Source organism: Centroberyx affinis, unplaced genomic scaffold (genome assembly GCF_046629955.1).
Source record: "Centroberyx affinis isolate AG114_WGS23_722 - 3 ecotype Tasmania unplaced genomic scaffold, CSIRO-AGI_Caff_v1 ptg000941l_1, whole genome shotgun sequence".
Lineage (NCBI taxonomy): Eukaryota > Metazoa > Chordata > Actinopteri > Beryciformes > Berycidae > Centroberyx > Centroberyx affinis.
The window spans coordinates 123,946-149,170 of NW_027279515.1; the positions used below are offsets into that span (position 1 = coordinate 123,946).

At 43.2% G+C, this 25,225-nt stretch overlaps 1 protein-coding gene across 1 annotated transcript in view; it reads left to right on the forward strand.

Moving 5' to 3' along the window:
- Window positions 1–2,231: 2,231 nt before the first annotated feature.
- Window positions 2,232–25,225, forward strand: part of pdlim4 (PDZ and LIM domain 4) — a 54,056-nt gene continuing 31,062 nt past the window's right edge. The window contains exons 1-2 of the mRNA XM_071521910.1: window positions 2,232–2,494; window positions 16,599–16,750. Coding sequence (XP_071378011.1) covers window positions 2,402–2,494; window positions 16,599–16,750 — 245 coding nt within the window. The 5' untranslated portion in view covers window positions 2,232–2,401. The remainder of the gene's footprint in view (window positions 2,495–16,598; window positions 16,751–25,225) is intronic.

A 25,225-nucleotide genomic window follows, 5' to 3' on the forward strand; every position in this document is an offset into this window, starting at 1 on the left:
GTGTCTGACTCGAGTTGACTCAGACCTTCAGACGGAGCTGCACATGCCTGCAGTTGTCTGAAACAGGGACGGCCAGGAATGAGATCATACCTTCTGGAGTAGAAAAATCATACTCCAGCTCAATGACTCACTGTATAATTGGCTGGGGAAATGAAAGACCCAAGCAAGAAGTGGGGCAGACAGAATACTACACTATCCACCGACAAATGGGAGAGGTCTTTTTCTGCCAGTGAGGTGTCCAAATTACAACACAACATCTTCATTGTTGACGATGAGAGTGAAGCCTTACGGCACTTTGCTGAAGACTACCTGGCTCAGTTTCAGGCTAAAGCTGTTGACTGTCTTGTGGTGTTCTACTTTTATTAAGTGCATGCCCAGATTGTTCCACTAGGGGCCTTAGTCTATTCTGTGCTATGGGCCCCCACCCAGCTATTATTTTCATTTTTTAGTCAGTTAAGAATAAATTCCTATGTGCAATGACGGCCTGGCAAGAGGCAAAGTGCCTCTTGATGGGGAATTGGGCGAAAGGGGAGAATGAAGAGTTACCGAAAGGAAGAAAGAAAGAAAGAAAGAAAGAAAGGAATGAAAGGAATTAAATATAATAAAACAAAGAAATAATAGTGATAATAGTTCTCACAAAGTTACAGACAGACAGGACATTCAATACAGAGACAAGATAGATCACAAATCATAAAAGTGATAAGTGCAAAAGTGCCAAAGTGGTAACCAGATTTTTAGCACTATGTACAAGAGCAAACCCCCACAGATGCTCTCTCCATATTTCGTAGAAGTAGTTTAAAATCCCCTAGGGGAATCAAGCGGGACAGCTTCAGTTCCTGCTGTGGCGTGTTCCAGGTTAAAGGGACAGAGCAGGAGAAAGCCTTTTTACCAAATTCTGTACAGACTGAGGGGATGGAGAGAGTGATGAAGCCCTGGGAGCGTAGGCTATAGCAGCACTGTTTATGTCACATATAAGTGGATAAATAAATGGGCAGCAGTCCAAGAATGGATTTCTAAATGAAGTTATACCAATGCAAAGCTCTGCGCATGGATAATGATGACCAGTTGACTAAAGAATACAGAGTGCAATGGTGTGTGAGGGGTTTACAATTGGTTATGAATCTCAGAGCTCTGTGATAGACAGCGTCCAACAGATGAAGAGAGTGAGCTGAGGCATTCATATACAAAACATCCCCATAGTCCAGGAGAGGCAAGAAAGTAGCAGCAACAAGCCGTAAAGGAGAAACAGGATTTGTGCCTAAAAAAGAAGCCCAATCTTAATTTCAATTTCCTTAAAAGATGATCAATATGAGATTTAAAAGAAAGGCTTTCATCAATTGTGATGCCTAAATATTTATAGGTGGTCACAGTCTCAACCTTGTACAGACATGATACAGGGAAGAACAGCTGGCACCATCTTTTTGTTAGAAAAGAACATGGCCTTGGTTTTGTCTGCATTTAACACCGGTCTGAGGTGGAACAGGTGCGACTGAATACTAGATGTTCAAATGCCAGGGATGTACAGATGCATTCATATTTTGACCCACATCATTTTTAACACAATGAATTATAATATTACATAATCCAATTAATTTTGTGTTATTGTTATTATTATTAGTATTAATAAATACATAACAGGGAGACAAAATAAGGCAGTTTGCAGAAGGCAACAGAAAACACATTACAAACAGCAACACAACAACAACAAGACAAAGGCAAAAAACATACCCCCCCCAAAAAAACATACCCCCCCCCCCCCACACACACACACACACACACACGCACACACACACTCTACCAGCTGTCACCATTCCACACTGTAACCTACATTGTACATCTGTCCAGCCAAGTAACCCAAATATCAAATCAGATACACAAATGATGCTAAAGTGACTGAGGGGCGAGAGAGAGAGAGAGAGAGAGAGAGAGAGAGAGAGAGAGAGAGAGAGATTTGACAGTCAACCTCACACCTTAAAAAAACGACTGAATAATATCCTTATGTCTGCAAAGTGGATTCCTTCTCCTCTCCACCACTAACTCGGGGCTCCCTCTTATCTTTGACTGTAAAAACTTGTCACCACAGAGCTGATCACACACACACACACACACACACACACACGCACACATGTACACACACCGCTCCGGTCGGTCCCTCCCACTCCGCTCAGACGGGGCAACCCCTCACTCGACGTCACAGGCGGCTTCATTATTTAAACTTGAATCAAGTGAGGAGGAAAGTTTTCACGACCGGGACACTGTTGCCTAGCAGCTAGGCAGAGGACTCTGGGTATTTCACGTTGCCTTTTTCCAGATCAAGTCGAGGAACCGCGGACGTTTCCCCCTCACTCTCTCTCTCTCTCTCTCTCTGTCTGTGTCTCTCTCTCACTTGTCTTAACCAAATATGCCCCAGACCGTGACACTGAAGGGACCCTCACCTTGGGGGTTTCGTCTGGTGGGAGGACGGGACTTCAGCACACCGTTAACTATTTCAAGGGTAGGTAACAAGTTTGCTGTCTGTTGTGTGTGTGTGTGTGTGTGTGTGTGTGTGTGTGTGTGTGTGTGTGTGTGAATGAGCAGCTTTTGATCCATTCATTGAGCCGCGCGCAACGACGCACCTCAACTTGGCAAGACCGTTTCAGGGGGTTTTCAGATAGGCCACGAAACCCCTGATAATTTCCCTGATTATAATTATCCTAATGGGTTTCTCATTCTCACAGCGTTGTTTTGTTTGCTGATAATACTTATAGATTATGAAAGGGAGGCGATGAAAGCTGGAATTCACCGACTGGTGCGCTGATGATGACAGTTGGGTTCACGCAAAATTACTATAATATTCCTATAGGGACTTATAGTGTGTCTGTGGTGGTGAAATGTGAGTTCATAGTGACTTTGTCGTACTTCATGATATTTTATTTTTAATCTCATATAGGCTAGTATCACTATAGTTTTTGCTTTGATATTTGTATAGTACTCCTATATACATTTTATTATAGGATTACCATCGTTTTATCATAACGGGATGGACTTCTTGATTGGAATTGTTGATTGGACAACAAGCTTACAGTCTATTTAACTTGTCGCCCAATCAAATATCTTATAAATAAGAGGTCGCTCGGGTCTTTTCTCTCATGCAGCAGTAATTATAACCAGAGTGAATGAACAGAAGGAGCTCCACTCTAAAGCTGCCAGATGGTGCCGTCTAACACCACGCAGCTGAAGTTGCCACTGCCACATCCCGCATGACTCATGCCTATTGGTCGAGCGCTAATTTAGCAGTTGTCATCAATATCAACAGTGACCCAACAGAAGCAAACTCACAATATATGCTGTAATATTTTAAAGAACATTTAACATTTCGAACAAAATCTCACATTTCGTCAGTATTAAAATATTTAAATAATGTACACATTACAGTAAGTGGTGTCACATGAAAAAGGCTCATAAAAAGGCTTTTAGCTGTGAAGCAGTTTGTAAGCTTAGTGCTGTAAAGAGTTATTATTAGTCGTAGTAGTACCAGTAGTAGTAGTAGAAGTATTCAGAAAGCCTTAAGAACCTTATTGATCCTCAGAATGTGGGTCAAGAGTCAGTGTGCTGGCAGTGGATCTGGCAGTAGCCAATAGTTCATCTGGTCCAGAGTAAACATGGCCGGGTCCTGCAGCAGGGGCTTGCAGAGGGAGGGGTGGGGGGTGGGGGGGGTGCGTGCTGACATTTGTTTTTCATCAGAGCTCATTGGTGCCGCTGAGGGATTCCAGGTGTTGTGCTCAGCTGTACCGCCGGCCCCAGACCGACCCTTTAAATACAGGGCCGAGCTCTAGCAGAGAAGCAGAGGTGTAATTTTTAGATTTACGGCGGCAGATTAACGACTTGGAGAGGAGCGAAAGAACCCCAAGGTCACCTGAAGTACCCTCTGCTTTTAAACCTGCCACAGATCCCCCGAGAGTCCCATGATGCAATGGCATGTATAGGCATACTTTGGAAGGAGGGACGTGGATTTGGATGGTGTTGACTGTGTGACGTTGTGTGTCACAGTGTGTGCAAGGTCAGATCTTTACAGTAGTTGGTCTGCAGGTTTGTGGTTTCAACATTAAAGATGCACTAGGCAGCTTGGCATCATAAGCGAAAGGTAACTTTTGAATTTTGTGACTTCAAAACCCAGAAATCATGTAATGTGACATCAGTAAACTGCACACACCTGGTATCTAAATGTGAGGTTCAGCCATTGTTGATGAGTCCAGCTTTCTCTGCATGGGAGCGTTCACTTGCTGCTGTTTAGGAGACATTTTGTGTCTTGCTCTTAAGTTTCGATTTGTCACCTCCTGTGGGCGGAGAAGATTACCTTGCAGTGACCACACTGACACCAAAATTTGTGGAAACAGGGCAAATCTTCTCTTCTCTGTTGTAGCTCTGATAGGACGGGCGATTTTTACGTAAAAATCTTGCCTAGTGCAGCTTGTTGTGTGATCTCTGCATACCTGCTACAATGACTTTTGCAACAGGGAAGTCGTGGCAACAACTGATTTCTCCATTTTGCCAGTTCGATCTGTGCGTACCTGCATGACTGCCAGTATGAAAATCACGGCATGCACAAGGAAGAAAGATTCCTTGCATAGTGAACATTGTGTAACCCTGTGATGATGTCATGGGCACACATTCAGTAAAATGAAATTAATTACAGGCTACACTGTACAGTCAGTTGCATATCAGAGGTGGTAATAAAAACTCACATGGATGGGCTGCGTGTCAAGACTAAATCATTCAGTTTGGGCTCATTCTTCAAAGTTGAAGCCCGAAAATGTCAGAAGGAAGCAGCCGCTGAGATGCAAGGAACGTTTTCGAACTATTTAATGTCAAAGGCATAAATACATTTGGCAGCGAGTCCTTGCACTACATGGTTTGCCTCCTGGAGTCATTTTGTACTCATATCAGCCATTGCAGAGCAGTTTTATGTCCTACACACAGAAAAATAAAGGTGTGAACTGGAACCGCAAATGGTTCTTCGTAGTGATGCCATAGAAGAACCATTTCTGTTCTCCTTTGCTTAGACACGTGCATTGTGTTTTTGTTTATCTGCCCTTGTATAGACTCATTTGCATTTGCACAATATATACTATGGAGGGGTTTGGTTATTTTGCACATTTATGCCATCACCCACCATCCAGTAACTAAGAATTAAGAACCTTTTAATATCCCAAAGAACCATATATTGTATAATTGTATAAAAGGTTCTTGAAAGGTTCTATGTGGAACCAGAAATGGTTCTTCTATTGCATTACTCCGAAGAAACCATTTTTGGTTCCGCTTTATTTTTCTGTGTGTATTGACTTTGAAACATTAACCTGACAACAGAGAATAACATTTATTTTGTACTAGCCTATATCAGGATATATATCCCATCTATTTGGAGAACTTGATAATGGTGTTAGCCTACTTTCAGTGTCCAATATTCTGGTTTTATTGAGTGAATAAGCTTAACTTAACATTTAATTCAAGAAGAAGTGTTTAAAACTTAAGACACTCAGATGGTGGGAAAGGAATCCCGGCTTTAGCTTCACCTCATGGGGTCTGGTTGTATTCTCTGGTGTTATTCACCGCTGCTGACATAGTATCCCCTATACTCGCCATTCATCACATTCTCACTGCATTCTTGCTGTACAGTACATGCTCAAGACAGCAATTACAGTGTGTTGAATGGTTACACACAGAGAGAGAGAGAGAGTGTGTGTGTTTGTGCGTGTTTCAGAGAGAGAGCGAGGGATAGTTTATGTCTTACAATATCCAAAATGCCTCTTAAGGGGGGAGTGAACTCCCACATGATTCTGCATTGTGCTTTATCACCTCGGCTCCTCTGTAAATATCATGTAAGCCTCGTGTAAGCCAGAACAATCTGAAGGGAGGGAGGACTCTACATTACAGTCAGTATCTGCTGGCTTTGTATGGTCAGTCAGTTTGGTTGTTTAAGTTTAAGTGCAGCTCCTGGAGAGAAAATTAGTCAGGAGATGAGAAGAGATGGTTGAAGAAAAGACGAAAGAGGCAGAAAAGAGACCTAAATGCAAGACTGTGCAGTTGCTTTTTTTTTCAGTTGCAGCAGACCTTTAATTTGCATGATTGACAGATCCCCTCCCCTCTCTCTGTGCCTTCCTGCATCTATCTAAGAGTGAATGACATGAACCACCTGTACTTGGAGAAAGTTGTAACTCCCAGAAGACGAGTCCTAATAGCAGCAGCTGGTTCTTTGCTTAAGGTGATAATTTCCTAAGGATTAGCCCATTAGTCTCCTGCTAGCCCATTAGGACTTGAGCTGATTAATGAGACGTCCACTCGACCCTGGAAACATTTGCCTTGATAGTTAAATGGCAGCGTGTGTGTGTGTGTGTGTGTGTGTGTTTGTATGTGACACAGAGAAGAGCAGACACAGCAAGAATGATGAAGTCACTGATGCAATTGCAGAAGCATTTAGAGAGGATGCGCTGAATACGGCAGCTGTGGTATAAGCCCTCGGTAAATCGATGTGGGCCCAGCGTCCAGGCAGAAGGTGACGCAGGAAGCTTGTCGGCCCTGCCAACTGGCAAATAGTCCTCTGCTGGACAGGAATTCACAAGTGAGTGCTGTGTAAATAATAAAAAAAAAGTGTGTGTACAGATCCAGTGTCCAGGCTTCCCTTTGGACACCTTCGTGTTGTGTGTCCTGCTGTGTGGTCGGTCTCGTTGACGCAAGACAAGAAAGGTTATTTGGAGCTTTCAGGCAAAGAACCATCTACTGTCAGTGTCCATTTAGGTTTGTTTTTTTTTGCACGGCCCACGCACTTGAAGTTGTATTGTAAATTGAAACCATTTGGAGTGCAAATTGGACATCTTGTAAACAACCGCTACTGTCTAAAGCGCATTTTATAGTCGAACGTAACGTAAACGGAATGTAAAGAACGTGGCGGCGTTTACATTTAAGTTTTCATACTTCTGCGTTGATGTGTGTGTAGCATGATGTTGAAATCCCAAAAAACTGGTAAACCGAATCAAAGAGTATGTGAGCAGCAAAGAGTACGTGAGCAGAACTGGCCACATCTACATTATGTCTTTTAGTCTTATTCACAAACATCAACTCATCAGAAAACTTAAAACAGACTTGTAGGCCTCTTCTTCTTCTTCAGCAAGATTCATCCAGTAACTGTTGTTCATTGAGACTTTAGCTGGTTGTATGTGAACTGTCATCCTCCATTATCTTACTGTTTTCTGTGTGTGGGCTTTTGTTTCAGCTTGTGTGTGACCAAAGTCTAACCCTAGATAGAGAGATACATAATCAGAGTAGGATAAACTGGAACTGCCCTCTTTCTCTCTGCATGCGCAACTCCAAATGTTGTTTATGCGTTTGAGAGAGAGAGAGAGAGAGAGAGAGAGAGAGAGAGAGAGCTCAAAGGTCTCCAAAAAATTGTATTTCTACTTTTATTGGTTCGGGTCATATACTGTAGTATCTGTTCCTTTTCATCTGTCATAATATACCTGTATATTCATCAAGGTTTCCCACTGGTTATGGAATTCCTTATATATCATGGATTTTAGAGAGGTTGTATTCCAGGCAGGAGAAGTCAGGGAATTTGGTGAAATCTTAGGGGAGGTCATGGAATATCAGGGAATTTTACAAATGGTTAACTTTGCAGGAATATACCAGAATGTATTTTACAACTTTTTTCAGCTGTTTTTCTCCTCAGCAAACCCAGCTGTAGTGAAAACCAGACTGTTTACCCCTCAAGAACTTTTCTGAGCTGAAAAACAACATTAACAAAACCAGGAAGGAATAACATTCGGAGGTCATGGAAGTGTTCTGACTTAGTTACGGAAATTCATGGAAAGGTCCTGGGCGACGGTGGGAACCCTGCTCATTTGTCTTGTTATCATTTTTCCCACATCCTCCTAAATAACATTTTACTGATTTTTTTTATGACCCATAGTCACCCGTATGTCCTTTATGTTATCCTGATGTGGTGAATTCCAATCCAGAGTATTGCTCCTTCCAACATTATAGGTTGTTCGCTTCCTTTCTCCTTATCTTAGGTGATTTCCCATGTGCCATATTAACCGGTGCATAAAAGTACATCTGTTTATTAGGGATGGGACGATCTGCTTATCTCACAATACGATTCGATACGCGATATGGGGTTCCCGATTCGATACAACCACGATACAATGTTATAAATAAAAGTTCAATGACAACAAACTCTGACTGTGCAGAATTATGTTTATTTCTGAGCCACAGATCTTTCTAGCGATGGCATTGGCTTGCTAGAATGTAAACAACAATTTAAAAAAAGCCAACTCATTTGTGATTACTGCAGCAGAATAAAGTGGAGCTAATACTGCCCCACGATACGTATTGTCATATTTGTGTATTGCGATATATTGAATGTCGATATGTCGTCCCATCCCTACTATTAATATAACAGTAAAAAACCGAACTATTCAGCGTTATTGCCATGTTGAATCCTTTGAACTACAGTAGGGCAGCTTCTCTAATCTCTCACATGCAAGTCATATCATTCCATATTTGGTGATTATCCAAGGGCGTGTGTAAGGTTAGAGCCGCAGAACTGGAATTAAGAACAAATATAACTCAGATTGCATAAGCAAGTTATACATCCACTGAACTCGGCGTCCCCTGTGCCCTTTCAGCTCTCAGCGTCCGTCTCTCCGTCCCTCTGCCACATACCAGGGGAAGGACATGTGACCTGAAGCCACATGGGTCGTTTCTTCTCTGACACTGCTGGTTGTAATTGTCAGCCTCGACTGTCCTGTGGCAGCTCTTTTCTCCAGGCTAGAATTATAGCTGCTGCTGTGAGCAGCATCTGCACAACAAATTGAGAGAAAGATAATAGATGGTACGCTCGAAGAATTTCCTGTTGTCACTGTATCTGTGGAGCAGAGTGCTGTTCACCGGGTTGTTGCTGACTGTTCCCAGGTCTGTTTAGCTGTTATAGGAATGGATTCTGTGCCGCTGATTTTAACATAAACAAGTGTAACTCCTAGTGTAAACTGTCCCCTTAAGATGAGAATACCATTGTGTGCTGGTCCTTGAGACAAAAGAGATACATTTTCTGGTCCCTGACACCAAAATGTTTGAGAAATATTGCTATACAGCATGGTAAATACAGTTTTAAAGTCGCACATGGAATAGTATAAAGCACATGCTGAAAGCGGCAAATTCATACGCTTTGTCAAACATTTATTTGACACAGCTCAGCACCCTGCAGCTCAATTACTGATCATCTTAATGTTTTCAGCATGTGCTTTCCCCTGTTGCCACTTCTCATGTTGTCTTATTCAGGTTGTAGCATCTTTTTGTCTTCATATCTTTGCTGCAGAGGCTGCTGAGTGTCTACATTCTTACAAAGTGTGACGCACCGTATGATCACGCACAACCAAGTGAAGTATCACATGGTGAATGAAATGCATAGGAAACTATTCAGAGGAAGCTGATCCCATCTGCTAGAAACAGTCACGCTGCACAAATCAGATTTACAGGGACTGTTACACACTTATTGACGACTAATATCATGGGCATTCTACACTTATACAGGGAGGGAAAGGCCTCACAGTTTAACTACCTTTAAGTTCAAGGGCCTCCTCCATCTTCCAGTATTCTCATTAAAAGTCTAAGCTCACATATTTAATCAACAGCTGCGGCCTTTCTTATTAGTCTTGGCAGATTCTGGGTCTTTGTTCGAGTGTGATAATCAAACACCAGTCGGAGCCTCGTAACCCCTGGCAGCGTAATGGTTTTCTAAAGCATTGTCAAGGTCATAACCATGGTTCCTATCACGAATCCAACAAGCAAACAAAGGCGTTTTGTCACGCTGCCAGGAATTATTCTCTCTGTTGCCGAGACGTGCGACTGAGCGCTCCCACCCAGCAGAAAACGTCTCTGTGGAATCCCCACTTAGGAAAAACATTTTTAAAAGGGTTCCTTATAGCAAGCAGCAGGTTGATCTGGCATTAATGAAACTGGCTAATAACCAGTGAGGTTGCTGGTTAGATCCTGGAGGGTGGCTGGTAGTACTCAATATTACCACTTTGAGCAAGGCAGCGCACTGCAAGCCACCATGCACTCTGATTGCACTTAATAAATATACATGTGGAGGGAGTTGTGTGTGTGTGTATCCAAGAGAGATAAACTGGGAGGGAGTCAAATTTCAATTTTATTCAGTTGCCTTCATTGCTTCTTCAACATTTGATCTAAACTGGAAATGCCTACCTATTTGAAAGTTTCCTGTCTGAACATATAGGAACAATCTGGAACTATGAAAAGTCTATGCAGCACACATAAGCTATTCTCAATGTGAGTGTTGTGAGTGTTAGACTCATTTGTCACTGATTAATCAGTAAAGCTGGATCAAAACAACTTCTGCATACCGCTGTCGTCGGGGGGAAAAACCTTGTATCTCCAAAATGTCAGCTTCTCAAGAGCTAAGACAAACAGCTTTGTTTTGAGCTTGACTGCCATGGATTTTTCCAGTTTATCTAATGGATTCTGAAATGTTTTCATAAAGCTAAGGGCCGCAGAACTTGTAGCAGAATGTGTAATCCTTCAGTTTAAATGAAAACATGAAAAACAGCGAAATTGAAGTTATGAGGTTGTCATCCAACAACAATGATCTATCTATCTATCTATCTATCTATCTATCTATCTATCTATCTATCTATCTATCACTCCCTTTTTCAGCTACTATTTCAGGTCATTAAACTGCAGAGTTAAGAGTTTATTTAGAGAGGAGGATGGCAGCGGGACAGACAGACACAAACAGTGATGACATGACAGAATACTTTACCCCAAAGCTGATTTCACACTCCAGTGCACAGTGTTGATGTGGCTGTATCCAAATACACATACAGTACATACTGAGACACACTTAGACAAACATTCACACACATACATCCTTTTCCTTTGGTGTTGCTTCTCTCTCTCTCTCTCTCTCTCTCTCTCTCTCTCTCTCTCTCTCTCTCTCTCTCTCTCTCTCTCTCTCTCTCTCTTTCTCTCCCTCTCTCTCTCTCTCTCTCTCAAACACACCCACACACAAATACGCACAGTGAAACCACACTCCAGCACACATCATGGGAAGTGCATCGGGCCTCAGCGTGCCACATGGTGACTCTGTGTGACATTAGACTGTCATTTGCTAACCGCTCTATCTGTTAGCGATTAACTATGTCACTGTTTATGGAGCAACCCCCGCATGGAAACGCTGCGGCTGTTTAGATTGCTCAACCAATGCAGTCGCTCCCTGCACCATCGCTGTCACTTCAAATCCATCATGGCTGTTTTTTGTGCAATCAAAGCGTTCTGTTGGTGTGCGACCAACAGAAGGAAGGCCACCTCAGGCCTTTATACTTAAAAAAACATGTCATTTTCTACACATAACTTAGTAATGGTAGTAATTGATAACACCATACGTTCTGTCAGCATGTTGTTATTGAAGTAAATCCCCCGGACCGGCAGGATAAATCTGGGTGGGGAAAGTGAAAAGCAGCGCTTGCCCCTCCCTCATTACCACCACTGAGGTGCCCTTGAGCAAGGCCCTTAACCCCAACTGCTCCAGACTGAAAATGGTGAAAAATGTCGATCAGTGTTTCCCAAAGCCCAAGATGACGTCCTCAAATGTCTTGTTTTGTCCACAACCCAAAGATATTCAGTTTACTGTCATAGAGGAGTAAAGAAACAAGAAAATATTCACATTTAAGAAGCTGGAATCAGAGAATTTTGACTTATTTTTCTTAAAAAATTACTCAAACCAATTAATCGATTATCAAAATAGTTGGCGATTAATTTAATAGTTGACAACTAATCGATTAATCGATTAATCGTTGCAGCTCTACAGTGTAACTTCCCCTGAATAGTGGACAGTATGTGTGCTTGCGTGCGAGAGTGTGAGTGTGAGAAACCTGGCATATGTGTACTTGTGTGGGTGTGTATCTGTGTGCATGTGTGAACTGGCATCCGTGTGTGTGTGTGTGTATGTGTCCGTACCTGCTGATGTTGAGTGTGAGCTACTTTCTGGTCTGAAAGTAAATGTCCATTTTGCTACTCTCAATTCTCCAATTCTAATACTTCCCAATTAGTATAACACAGTAATGATTCAACTTATAGCCAGTTTATGAAAGCTTTTACATTTGCTGTTCTAAACACCGGGTGTCAGGTAGATCTTTCCTGTGAAAAATCATCTGATGCGTTTTATGTTTTCAGCATTGTTTCGGCAGTTTGTTTGGAATCAGTAGAAGAAGAACTGGGTAGTTAGTATGCGCAGCGATAGCCACCATGACCGGACAGACAAAGAAAAGAGTGACACCTACAGAAACTCAAACTTCATCAACAGAAAATCCAAGGAAAGAGTCCCGTAGTCCCGCCCACACTGTTTGATTGACAGGTGATCTGTGGGAAGATCAGTGCAGAAACACCACAGCATCTGGGAATGAATTATATGTTCCTCCCTGCTTGTGCACACACACACTTTAAATAACAGACTCACCCATGCAGGCTCCTTGTACATTTTGAACTCTCATATTGTGAGAGTGAGAGGAAATTATCCTTTTGAGTGCAGTCAGCCAGCCTCGCTTATATTTTAATGTTTTTTTAATTAATTCCATGAGTTCCTGCTGTAATCGCCTTAATTAAGTTTACTGAATTGAATCAGGGTTTCAATCCATACCATATGATACTAAGTTGCTATTTTTACCAGAGTTATGGAGTTAGATTTTGTTGAAATGATGGTTCAGACAGTTGTCATGTTTTGCCTCGCTCCAGTAGTCTAGAAACCGCTTTATATTTATCCCTTATTGGTTCTATCCCCTGCTTTGGCTGAGATTTTGAACTTAATATTTCATTGCTCCAGTTGTTTTTTCAGTGCAAGTCATCTGTTATTTAAATAATCATGTTGTCACTTTTGTGTTGAATAACTGAATCAGCCTCTAATGCCTCTAAACACTGATATGTTTTGGTATTTTTGCCAAGGAGATAGACACAAGTAAGACTTGATCATTCTTAACTGTTGTTCCTGCCAGTTAAATGGGCCAAAAGTTTAACAAAAGGTCAACAGCAGAATGGGTTCATGTAAGTAAACAGACCCAAAGGATAAGATAAGGGGAATAAATGGCCCGTGAAGCCGCTAGACCATAAAGTAAAAACCTAATTAGAAAATTACACTCAGCTTAAAAGCTGTGTACTTTTAAATCATTACATCACATCACATCTGTAATGTAAATATAGCAGATTATGATTATGTCTGAACCGCGTAACCCAACACCCTCCTTACATTTCCTCAGAGAGGGAGTGAGAGAGTTTGTCCTCCATTAACAACCTCAGCCATGCCAATGTGGTACTTAGCATACCGCTGTGTGTGTGTGTGTGTGTGTGTGTGTGTGTGTGTGTGTGTGTGTGTGTGTGTGTGTGTGTGTGTGTGTGTGTGTGTGCGTGTGTGACTCATTCACTACTATTCATGGCCTGACCCTGAGGTGATATGACTCTCACTCTGTGGGGATACAAGCCCTCCGGTCCGGCATGACACAGCACAGGCACAAACACACACACACACACACAAACACACACACACACACACACACATTTGAAACATATGCCTTCTCACCAGGGATGCAGTGATAAATGAAAAAGTGAGTAAACTACTGGTGGTGATCGTCATCGCAACCACTGATATAAACAAAAATCGGTTATATTTCCACAAAAAAGTGTTTATTTACATTTTCTTTGCCCTTAAAAGACTCTTTCCTCATAACTCACATCAGTTAGACAATACTTAATATATTGCATACTATGAATTTATGCGATAAAGATTTCTGTCTGCCTTAAACAGTGGATAAACTCTATTTTGCAAATAAAACTGGTGGGTAAACTGAGTTAAGGTGGGTTTACTGCACTACATTCCTGATTCACACACACACACACACACACACACACACACACACACCCACACACACACACTTCCCACTCTGCCTATGACCTCTCAGCTTACCGGAACTGAGTCAGGGACAGAGGGGCAGTCAGAGGCTGTAAATTAGGAATTCCACATCTGAACCACACGACTCAGCTATTACTGCTTCATGGAGCGTGAACTTGTGTGCCTTTGCTCTTAAAACGCTCTGCTCAGCTAGCGAGCCTGCTGCTTCCCTCGCACAAGCAACTCCTCTTTCTTCTTGGGGCCGGTTAGATGCTCCAAGGTGGATCAACTTTTAGCCTGTCATATCTTAATTTTACTTGTGTAACTTCAGAATAAATGCAGGGAAAGTTTGAGTTTATTTTGGCCAAGTCGCTGTCATTTGCAAGTTTTAAATTTTATGTATAGGCTGTTTTTCCGAGAGATTGTATCGGGTTATTTTGCATATATCTTAATATCTATTACAGTAAGTACAAGGTTATTTCAACACAAGGTTTATATTCCAGCCCACGGTCCCAAACACAATACATCTTAATGTGACTTGCAGACGGCTGTCAAGGTAACAGGCATTAGAGGACGGGTCAGGCTGTGATCGCTCTGGTATGGAGATGAATGAGCTTGGAGAGAGAGCTTCCCACTTAAAAGACTTGTAGGACAGGACAGAGATGAATCGCTGACACTTAACTTACTGGGGGGTTCATTAGCTGCAAGGGCTTCCTAAATCTTCTTCTCCCTGTGTACTTATAGATCCAGGTAGTCATTTTAGATGCAGGCTAAAAGTTCAAACCTGTTACAAATTGTTCTTGAGCAAGACGCTGAACGCCTACCTGCTTCATGGACGCCACTCCTGGACATTCTTAGCTACACTGTGTGTAATATGGTGATTGAAGTACTGTTAAAATGCTAATTTTGGGGATTTTGGTGACATCTTTGGTGCTAATAAGCGTTGAAGTGTTTTTGCACTGCACTTCCCAGATATCAGTTGACAATTAAATAATCTCTGGGACAAACATGTTTTTCCTTGGATTTTCTGTTGATCCAGTTCTGTGTCTTTGTCTGTTCAGCCATGGGTGGCTATCGCTGCTCATGCTAACTACCCAGTTCTTCTTCTGTTTATTCCAAACAAAATACTGGAAATGTAAAAACGCATCACTTTCTGCGCGCCGGAGGATTTTTCCCAGGAAAGACCTATCCAACGCCAGATGTTTAGAGCGGCAAATGTAAAATCTTTCATAAACTGAGTATAAGTTGAACCACTATTGTGTTATATCAGTCGGTAATAGAAAGCAGCAAAACTGACATTAATTCACATGAAAATGTCATAGATCATTACTTTAAATTCCTCCAAAAAACGGCAAAACAATATGACTATAGTCATTGTCTCCAGCCGCAGAAAATTTCCTCACATTTAATGGTTGGAAAAACCAAGTCAAGCTAATAGTCATAGCTGTCATAGCCTGAGAGCATATGGAGCGCCAAGAAGATTGGAGACATGCTCACATTTGTTCACATTTCACTACATTTTTTTGCATTGATAGTAAAGGATATTTTCCTCTACAGCTTGCTGCCATATGACGATGACGGTTTTAATGGATAGATCCTCTTGTAGACACTGTTGACACTGTAGATGTCTTGGATTGATGAGGGAGAATTTGATTGGTAGTTTCATTTTAATTTAGTCCACTAGAAACAGATGACCGGGGAGGCAGGCCTGGAAATAGTGGGGACATGTGTGAGTGTGTGTGTGTAATTATGGAAAATTGTTGTCATATGTTACCAAGTGTGTCTGTGAAGGTGAAACATACCTAGTGGGAGAAGGAGGGACATACACACACACACACACACACACACACACACACCTCAACTCTGCCTCCCTCCGGGGCTCAAATGTCCAGCATGTATCCGAAATGAAGGATCACAGAGGAGAACCTGGTTACTGTCGAACACGTGAAAGATTATCTGCTAAATACAAGCGATGCGGACACATGTTTAACAAGATCAAGCTGGACACAAAATGACACTGGAATCAAAAAAGCAATAAGAAGGTGTTGAGCAGACGCTTAAAAAATGAAACTGATGTGATTCACAGACGGCTGTCAAAGGGTCTGGCGCAGCCTATGTACAGTCTTTGTTCAAAGCTATAGTACTTGTGGACTTGAAATCATTCCTCACAGATTTAGTTTGATGGATTTTCGATTTTTACATTTGCTGAATGATCATAAAGTTGCACATCATTATTTGTATACTCAATTTTAAAAGTCCAGGTTTACAAAAAGATTCCAAAGCTTTCCCAATAGTTCCAAACGTTGCCTTAGTAGTGAACCTAAGTCTCTCACTTCGCTGTGTCATTTGTTGCCGGTTTTAGGAAATGTAAACCAAGAGTGCAGCCTGAGGCAATACCACATCCATCAAGAGACAGCTGCTATTGTTGCATTTGGCCTGGGGCGTTGATACTTAATATTCTCTTCTCTTTTTCTTTCTTTCTTTCTTTCTTGCTTTCTTTCTCTCTTGCTTTCATGCTTTCTTGGTTTCTGTCTTGCATTCTGTCTTGCTTTCTTTCTTTCTTCACTGAGAGCTTGACACCAGTTAACAGGTTTTCTCTCTTTTTTTTGTTTCTTGGGTGTGTGTGTGTGTGTGTGTGTGTGTGTGTGTGTGTGTGCGTGATCATCAGGTAACACCAGGCAGCAAGGCGGCCCTGGGTGACTTGTGTCCAGGCGACACCATCCTGGCTATCAATGGAGACAGCACAGACAACATGACACACATGGAGGCTCAGAACCGGATCAAAACCTGCACCCAGCAGCTCACACTCAACATCAGCAGGTATGGAGACACACACACACACACACACACACACACACACACACACACACACACACACATGGATGCCAGTTCACACATGCACACAGATACACACCCACATAAGTAGACACATGCCAGGTTTCTCACACTCTTGCACGCAAGCATTCTCACACACATACTGTCCATCAGTAGGTATGGCCACCTCATTTTTTTAAAGATAGTTTTTTGGCATTTTTTGCCTTTATTAGATCATTTTAAGTAGAGAGTGTGACAGGAAAGTCTGAGGGATGACATGACAAAGTTCCTGGACCGGATTCGAACCCAGAACATCACATTTACACACTTTTTACACACTTTAGACAACTGAGCCACCAAGACGCCACGTTTTTTAGCAGAGAGACAGGTAAGATGAGTGAGACAGGTACATGGTTTATACCGCAGCCCACTGAGCCACCAGCATGCCCGTGGTTTCCGTAATTGCTCACAGCCTTCTGAAATAGATTATCCACTGAACTACTTTTCCGGAATATGTGATGCACTGAATGTATTCTGCACATTTACCATAGACACAGAGCTGATGGGAACTATGCCGCTGAGAATAATTGGATTTCGGGGAACACCGTGTCGAACATTAGTCACTTACTAATCAGCCGTCACTGCTTTGACCCTCAGCAAGCGGTCGCTCTGGCCCTAATGAGGCTCATTAAGCGAGTTGAAAAACTGGCTGATTTGTATGGCTTAGGTCATTTACTGCATGTAGTCCAGGAACACATATTGTTTCTATTTCTGGTTGGTCTGTTCAGTTTGGCGCAGTGGAGTCACAGGGACAGATGACAGTTTTACGGCAGTTAAAGTGATCTATTCTCCGCTCCCATAGAGCACCATCAAACCCAATGGGCCTTGCACATACAGTGAGGCGCTTGCTGACCTTTTGAAATGGACTGTACAGGTCGATATCGTGCGTTTTACCGGCTCACGATGTGACAAATAGTCTCTTTCCACTATTTATACCGGTGCATCATTTTTTTTTAGTATTTTAGTAAAAGAGTGAAGGATGAAGTGAAGGATGAGTTAACCATATAAGGGAGGACAGGAGCAACATGGTTCTGTCAACATAGCAGAACGGAAATCATCTGTCTAAACAGTTAATGACAGAGAAAGACAGAGTGAGAGAGAGACAGAGAGAGAGAGAGAGAGAGGATAACGAAGGAAAAAGAAAAGTGAAATGTCAGTTTCTTCCCACATTTCTATTAGACGGTTTACTTAGACTACTGGAAACTGCAGAGCAAACCTGGCAACGTCAGAACCCCATATACTCTCGGATGAAGCGCGCTCTGCGGTTTCAGCCTGAGCTACAAGTGACAACTGCCAACTGGTGCTTCAGCTCTCTCCCATTACGGGCAGCAGACAAAACAGCCTCTGCCCGTAATGGGTAGGATTCGTGTTGACTTAGCATTGCAAATACAGTGGAAATCAGAATCGCCCCCGGAGTAATCAGACCCGTCAGACGAGCAAAGTTTCGCACATGCAGAAACTCCAAGTTCAGACAGGCAGACACGTTTTTTTTTCTCCTCCTCTTCACTGTATTTTTGTTTTATAGTATACACTTTTTCTTGTGCATGCAACAAGCCCCACCTCCCCACCCTCAGCCTCTCTGAGAAACCGTCCATATATCAGGCTGAGCGCTAAGTGGTTTATCCACATAGGGATAGTAAATTTATTTAAGGATACATAAAGTAGAGTTCAGCGTAAAGACCGGGGGAACTCCTCTACAGCTGCAGGACAGCGTGGAGGGCACTCCCACACTTCAGATTATTCTGGACACGGACAGCCTGCCCCCGTTTAAGTAGGGCTCTTCATTTGTCTCATATGTATATATAGTTATATCCCAAACTAAATTCTTCTTACAAACAAGATTAATTCCAATCCAGTGACATTGTGTAGGTCTGATTTAAATGTATGTAAGTGGGCTAAAATTTATGTTTTCAACAACGTCAACTTGGATAAAAAACTAGTAGAGACCAAGGGAACACCTCTTTAAAGTACCAAAAGGAAAAAGACTTTATTACATCATAGAAGCATTAACAAAGATATTAAAAAACACCAACATGTTTTAGCCACAGGTTTCAAAAGTTCAGGTGCTGGCTGACATTTTTTTCTGATTGGCCAATGTCTGCAGCTTTGACAGAACGGTCCCTGGTTGCAAAACTACAGTATAAACAGTATGATGAAGTGAGAATCTACTTTTCTACTTTCATCATACAGTAGCTACATACAGTATGATGAGTGAGAATCTTCTTTCCTACTTTTTCCACATTCAGAGCATGGATTAAAACTCAATAAAAAGATGTTTTACGACCCGCCTGTGATTACTTGCAACCCGTTTTTAATGCAGGATTTATTACCTCTAAATTACAAGCATGAGTAAACCATCAGAAATCGCCACGCTGTCCATCCATCTTCCCTTATGCTCTATTAAAACTAACAAGATAATATTTAGATGCAGGGTCACATGACGACACCGCAGCGGCAGAACGAGGCCTGCTGGTATCTGCTGGTATGCGACCTTTCCTCTGTGTATCGGTTGAATAATTACGGTCTCAATTGCCCCGCTGCTGGACGGAGGGAGGGGAAGGTGTGTCGGAGAGATAGGTATGTACCCTTTGCTCCGGCTTCCAGAGCTGAAATGACCTGCTAGCTATGGGAAGGGGAGGTTTCGGGGGAGAGAGGGAGGGAGGGAGGATCCAGCAGAAGAAAGAGGAAATTGACAAATGGATCAGAAGGTTTGGGTTTTATTGGGTGATGAGGAGATGAGACAGGAGACAGAGGGAAGTGTTGAAAGTAGAGGAGGGGGAAGGCGGAAAGGAAGGAAGTGGGAAACATGAGAGAGAGACAGAACAATGGAGGAGACAGGGAGAGAGAGACGGAGAGAAAGACGGAGAGATGGAGTTTAAGTAGAGGGCCAAAGAAGAAAGAGAGACCAAGTGAGAAATCCACATGGGCCCTTCTCTGCCTAGAATGCTATTTTACAGCCAAGACTTTCTGCTGCTGCGTATGGCTGGAAATTCAATTACACAGACAACGCAGTGCGGCTCAGTGTTGGGTTTCCCTCCCTCAGCCAGGGGATATAGGGCACCGCAAGGCCCCCCGCCCCCTAAAATAATCTCCTCTGCATATTCCAACTGGATGTAACCCCACTCTGGAGAGAGGAGAAGACTAACGGGACGTGACTTTTTTCACACATTCTCCAAGACAAATACAAATCAAGGCAGGGGGGCGCTTAAAGTTTCGTATAATAAATGTCTGTTTTGTTACTCTCCATCGCCGATTAACGCAATAGTGATTCAACCTTTACCCAGTTTAGGAACGTTTTTGCAGTTGCTGTTTGCGAAACACCTGGTGTCTGGTAGGTGTTTTATGGGGAAAATCCTCTGACGTTTCTGGTAGCAGCGACATCAGATTGTTTGGAATAAATAGAAGAAGAACTGGGTAGTTAGCATGAGCAGCGACAGCCACCATGGTTGAACAGACAGAGAAAAGACCCCAGGAAGACTAGCGGTGGCTCTGTCATCAGCTAATGGGGTTCTTAATAAACAATAAACAATAAACCTACAGAAACTCAAACATCTTCAACAGAAAATCCAAGGAAAAAGACGTCACAAATTGACAGGAGAACTCTTGGAAGTGCAGAGCAAAAACACCACAGCAATGACCAGCAAATATGCCGGCAAAATACAAAAAAAAACGATTTACCACTTCATCAAATAAAAAAGAAAAACAGAAGAGGGAGGAAAAGGCTTGTAAACTTGCAAAAATTGGAAAAATAACAAGCACTCTTGAAAAAGGAATGAACTTTGTCCTTATTCATGTTTTAGCTTCACAGCTCTCATCAGTGAACCCATGGGAGTGGATTTTCTGGTTGGTGAAACGGCTCCAAAGCCGATGTTATTGATTATCTAGACAATGGGAATGTCATGTTTCTGTATAAAGGAAGAGAGATGGTGTTGTTTGCTGAAGGGGAGGTGAAATATTGGGTTGTCAGTGCATTGGAAATAGCCGCCTATTGTGGGCTAGGAGAAACGTAAGATTACTTAACCGTTACCATTGATTGCAGGGTCAAAAAATATCTGGGAGTGACTCGGTGAACACATGCTGACTCACTAGGAAATAATATTTTAGAGAACAACGGGCCTCAGCTCTCATTAAAAGACTGCGCCATAAAATACTCAAAACAGTAACAGAGCTAGAGAGAGGGAGAAACGGGAGACCTGTAATTTTCTGTTGCTGCCGTTGGACAAATATATGAGTCTACACGTCTGCCGTGAACCAAAATTACATTGGATGCAGCTGAGCTGGAGGCCGCATGTAGCACAAGACCGTTCTCTTGTAATGTCTCTGCATTTATTGCTTTCATAACCATAACCCATTTTTCATAATTTGTATTGTGGCTCGTTTTTAAGAGCGTTCCGCACCGGGGGGGGGTTCTCTGGTTAGGTGACCGGGGAACCTCATGAAAGTTGAGGCAGAAATAAAGAGACTTCATGAAAGACCGAGCCTGGAGGGGCAGCTGCTTGCGGGGAAAATGGCACAGCCTTTCGCCTCAAATCAGGGAATTGGGATATTAAAAGGAAAATTCCACCCTCGGATACTCTTACACTGTTATATACATATCAGCAGTCTGTGATTCCAGGAGTTATTTTGTGATGAAGCGTTGTCATTTATCTTTTTGTTGTACCCGCTTTCCCTCAACCTGCCTTGTCCTACTTTAGTCAGCGATTTCCTGCATTTCCCAGAATGCCTTTCGACAACCTCCAGAGAACGCGGCTGGACTTGTTGCATTCAGCGATGAGTCATACTGAACGTGTATTGCAGGTGGAGAGAGCGATTGTGATACCTGAGTGAGTTTTTCCAGTGGAGAAAAAGTGAGAGTCGTGCCCCTTACTCAAAATGCATCATGTCTTGTGGCATGCATTGCATTCTGGTCTATTGAGGCTACTGTCGATGGAGAAATTGGTCTCTCTCCTCTTTTACGATGGATTTCTCCTAGTATGATTCTTGAATGTCGGTGGAAAATGGCGGCTCTAGAAAGAAGCTCTCGCTCTTTGATTCTGAGGGACTGACACCAAACCCTGATGTTTACCTAAAATTTTGATCCTATCGAACTCCACTGGAGCTGCACTGAAAATATCTTGATGTGACGTCATGTTGTCTATGTTTGGCCAGTTATCAGTGGGAATAGGAAAAATACACCACCAAACAAACAAAATGTGCCCAGATATACAAGGTACATCACCAGTAGCTGTTTTTTTGAACAGTGTTAAAGAGTTTTAGGGTGTTTTTTTTTTCCTGTAATAGTTTTGTACACGCAACAATTTAGTAGGTGAAGAAAGAAGGACGCAACAATGTAGCTTAGAGAGGGAGTGAGACGGTGAGGAAGAAAGAAAGAAAGGAAGAAAGAAAGACCGAATGGGAATAGAATAAAGTACACTGAGGTCACCGTTTCAACAAAGCACTCCAGTTTCCATCACCCCCCCCCCCCCCCCCACCCCCCCCACCCCCCTCCTGAAGCAGCCTGTCAACGCTCCGCTGTGAGGTGAAACGCCCGTGCTAGTTTCTGTTAGTTCCTGGCAACGCTGATCAAAAGGAGCTACGTCCCGCGTCTCGCCGGGGAGGGAGACATGGCCGCGGCTAAACTGCAAGCCCCCCCCCCCCCCCCCCCCCGAACCCTCTCCACCCCCCCACCCCCGTGTCCAAGTTCACTGTAATGTCAGAAGACCTGGACAGACACACGGGGCTCTGTGTCACGTCTGCTTCAGTCGGCCTGCGTATCCTCAGACCCAAACAGAGTCTGTGAATACACAAACCAGCTGTGGAGGAGACCCTCACCTCTCCTCTCTCCAGCTCTTGAGGTGTTCTCATCCCCCCCTCCCCTCTTCCTCTTCCTCCTCCTCCTCTTCCTCCTCCTTGTTCGTCTTCTGTCCTCTTACTCATTTCATCCTCGTCCCTTGACCTCCCCTCCCCTCGTCCCTGAGCACCACTTTTCGTTCTGTCCTCTCCCTCTCCAGCCCTAAATCCACCCCACTCATCCACCCACTTTTATATCTTCTCTTCATCTCCTTCTCTTCCTTTTTTTACCCTGCGTTTCCCCTCCCTCCTTCCCCTTCTCCCACTCTCCCTTCTTCCCTCCCTCCCTCCTTCCACCCGAGCTTCTTGGAGAGAGCAAAGCGGTCACAGAGGCCTGCGAGACAGATGATTTGGTTTGGTTGTGTGTTTCCACCGCTGCTCAGGCCTTTCGGAAAGAGTCCTGCTGGGCTGGCAGGTTACACACGCTGAGACATAAGTCATGAAGCCTGGGCCGTGTGTGTGTGTGTTAGTGTATGTGTGTGTGTGTGTGTGTGTGTGTGTGAGTTCTTGTACTTCTAACCTTAGGAAAATCCTCTGAAGTGAGGACATTTTACCACTCCTCAGTTCTACGTGAGCCTAGTTTAGAGGTTAGGCTAAGCAATAAGGTTAGGCATAAAGTGATGCGGGTTAAGGTTTAGGTTGGGGGGTTAGGAAATGAATGTCGGCCCTCACAAGTATAGTAAAACAAATGTGTATGTGCGTGTGTGTGTTCTTGTAGTGCCATACTTATGTTTGTCCTTCTTTACTGTGAGTTAACCAGAAACTATGTAAGGGAAACAATGTAACAAAACAATACCGCTAAACACAAACAGACCCACGAAGCAGTGTTACAAAGTAGCGGTGGATTAAATGACCAAAGAATTCGCAAAATATATGCAAAATGTAGAGTCTATTATGTACTGGTGAGAATATTCCCATGACAAATGCCATTCCTTCAACCCACTTTGTCGCAAACGTCCTCACAAGGATGGAAAGATGAGGAAAATCCCCCAAAGTGAGGATATTTTGCCGGTCTGCACTTCTTCAAGTGGTAATTTATGGATTAGGATTTGGAGTTAGGGTTGAGGTTAGAACTAGGATTAGGTTTAGGTGAAGGTAAGGGTTAATGTTATGTATGTTTGCATGTTATGGTATGTAGTGGTGAGGGTTAAGGCTAAGATAAGGGGTTTAGGGAATGAATGTATTCAATGGGAAGTATAGTAAAACAAATGTGTGTGTTTGTATGTGCTTGTGTGTGTATGCCTTAGTATGAGTGCATGTGTGTGTATTGCATGTAGCCTCGCAAGTGCATACCAAGTGACACCTACCCAGGAGCGAGGGAAAACAAAGCGGAGCAGGATCAAGAGAGTAAAATCAAAAACCGAACTCGAGGCGGAAGAGTTAATGGAATCAGAGAGGACAGGCGGAGAAAAGACGTGAGAAGAGTCGGGCCGCTCCGGTGGAGGATTTGCCCCCGCTGTCTCGCTTTGACTCCCTGACCTGTGACTCACAGCTGAGGAATCATGAATGGGGCTGCATGGGACCAAAGGAACACAGGACTCCAGCTAGGACAAAGACAAAAAGAAAACCCACACACTCTCACCCCTCCTCCTCTTCCTCCTCCTCCTCCTCTACCACCACCGCCACCCTTTCTCCTCCTTCATCCCTTCATCTCCCCGCTCCTCTCTCGCTCTCCCAAGGTCTCATTTTTTTTGCGGTGGTTAGAAATGCGACATCAAGGGAGTTGGAGAGAGTCTGTGTGGCAGAGAGAGAGAGAGGGGGGTGGGGGTGGGGGCACAACCTTCGCCATTTCGAGCCATTTCACCATGGAATTCCTTACCCACTTTTACTGTAGCTAAGGCCAATAGCAAATGTATTTAAAAAAAATCTTGTTAGGAGACATTTGATTATGAGTTATGGTCAAATGCTTGTTTTTTACTGCTGTATCCATGCATATTTATTTCACTTTCACTTTTGTTTGTTTGAGCTTGCCCTTGCCGTTTTGATATGTAAGAATCATCGTTTAGGCTACTGTACAAATGTGACTTATCTTATTAATATTTCTACTCGTCTTTCATGCTGTGGCCCATGACAAAGTGGTCCTATTTTTTTTTATTTTATTGTACCCTGGTTTTAAACTTTGTTGCATTTGTTTTGGATGTATATTTCAGTTTTAATGGGACCCCAGGAAGAATAGATGACACCCTTGTGCTCAGCTAATAGGGTGAATAAACAATAATCAACCTTCCCTGCCTCACTCCCTCTCTCATTGATCTTGTCAACACCCAGACACACATTTTTCCTACTCCCCCCCCCCCCCCCACCCCCACCCCCCCAACCACGAGACCCTAGTAACTGCTCTTTAAAAGGCGACTGTCTCCCTGAGGAGAACATTTGATCTCTTCTCATGTTACAAAATCACAGAGGAACTGACACGGCGATAAGGCTGAAAACTGGCTCCGTCCGGTTGAGATGGCTTCGACGGAGCGAGGCGCCTCTGAGGCAGGACTCTCTCTGAACCCTGAAATGTTCCCTGATCAGCCGCATCTTAATTTGAGGGCACTTAGTTTGTCCCGTCTTGTCTCTCGCCCGCCTCGCTCGAACATGGCGATC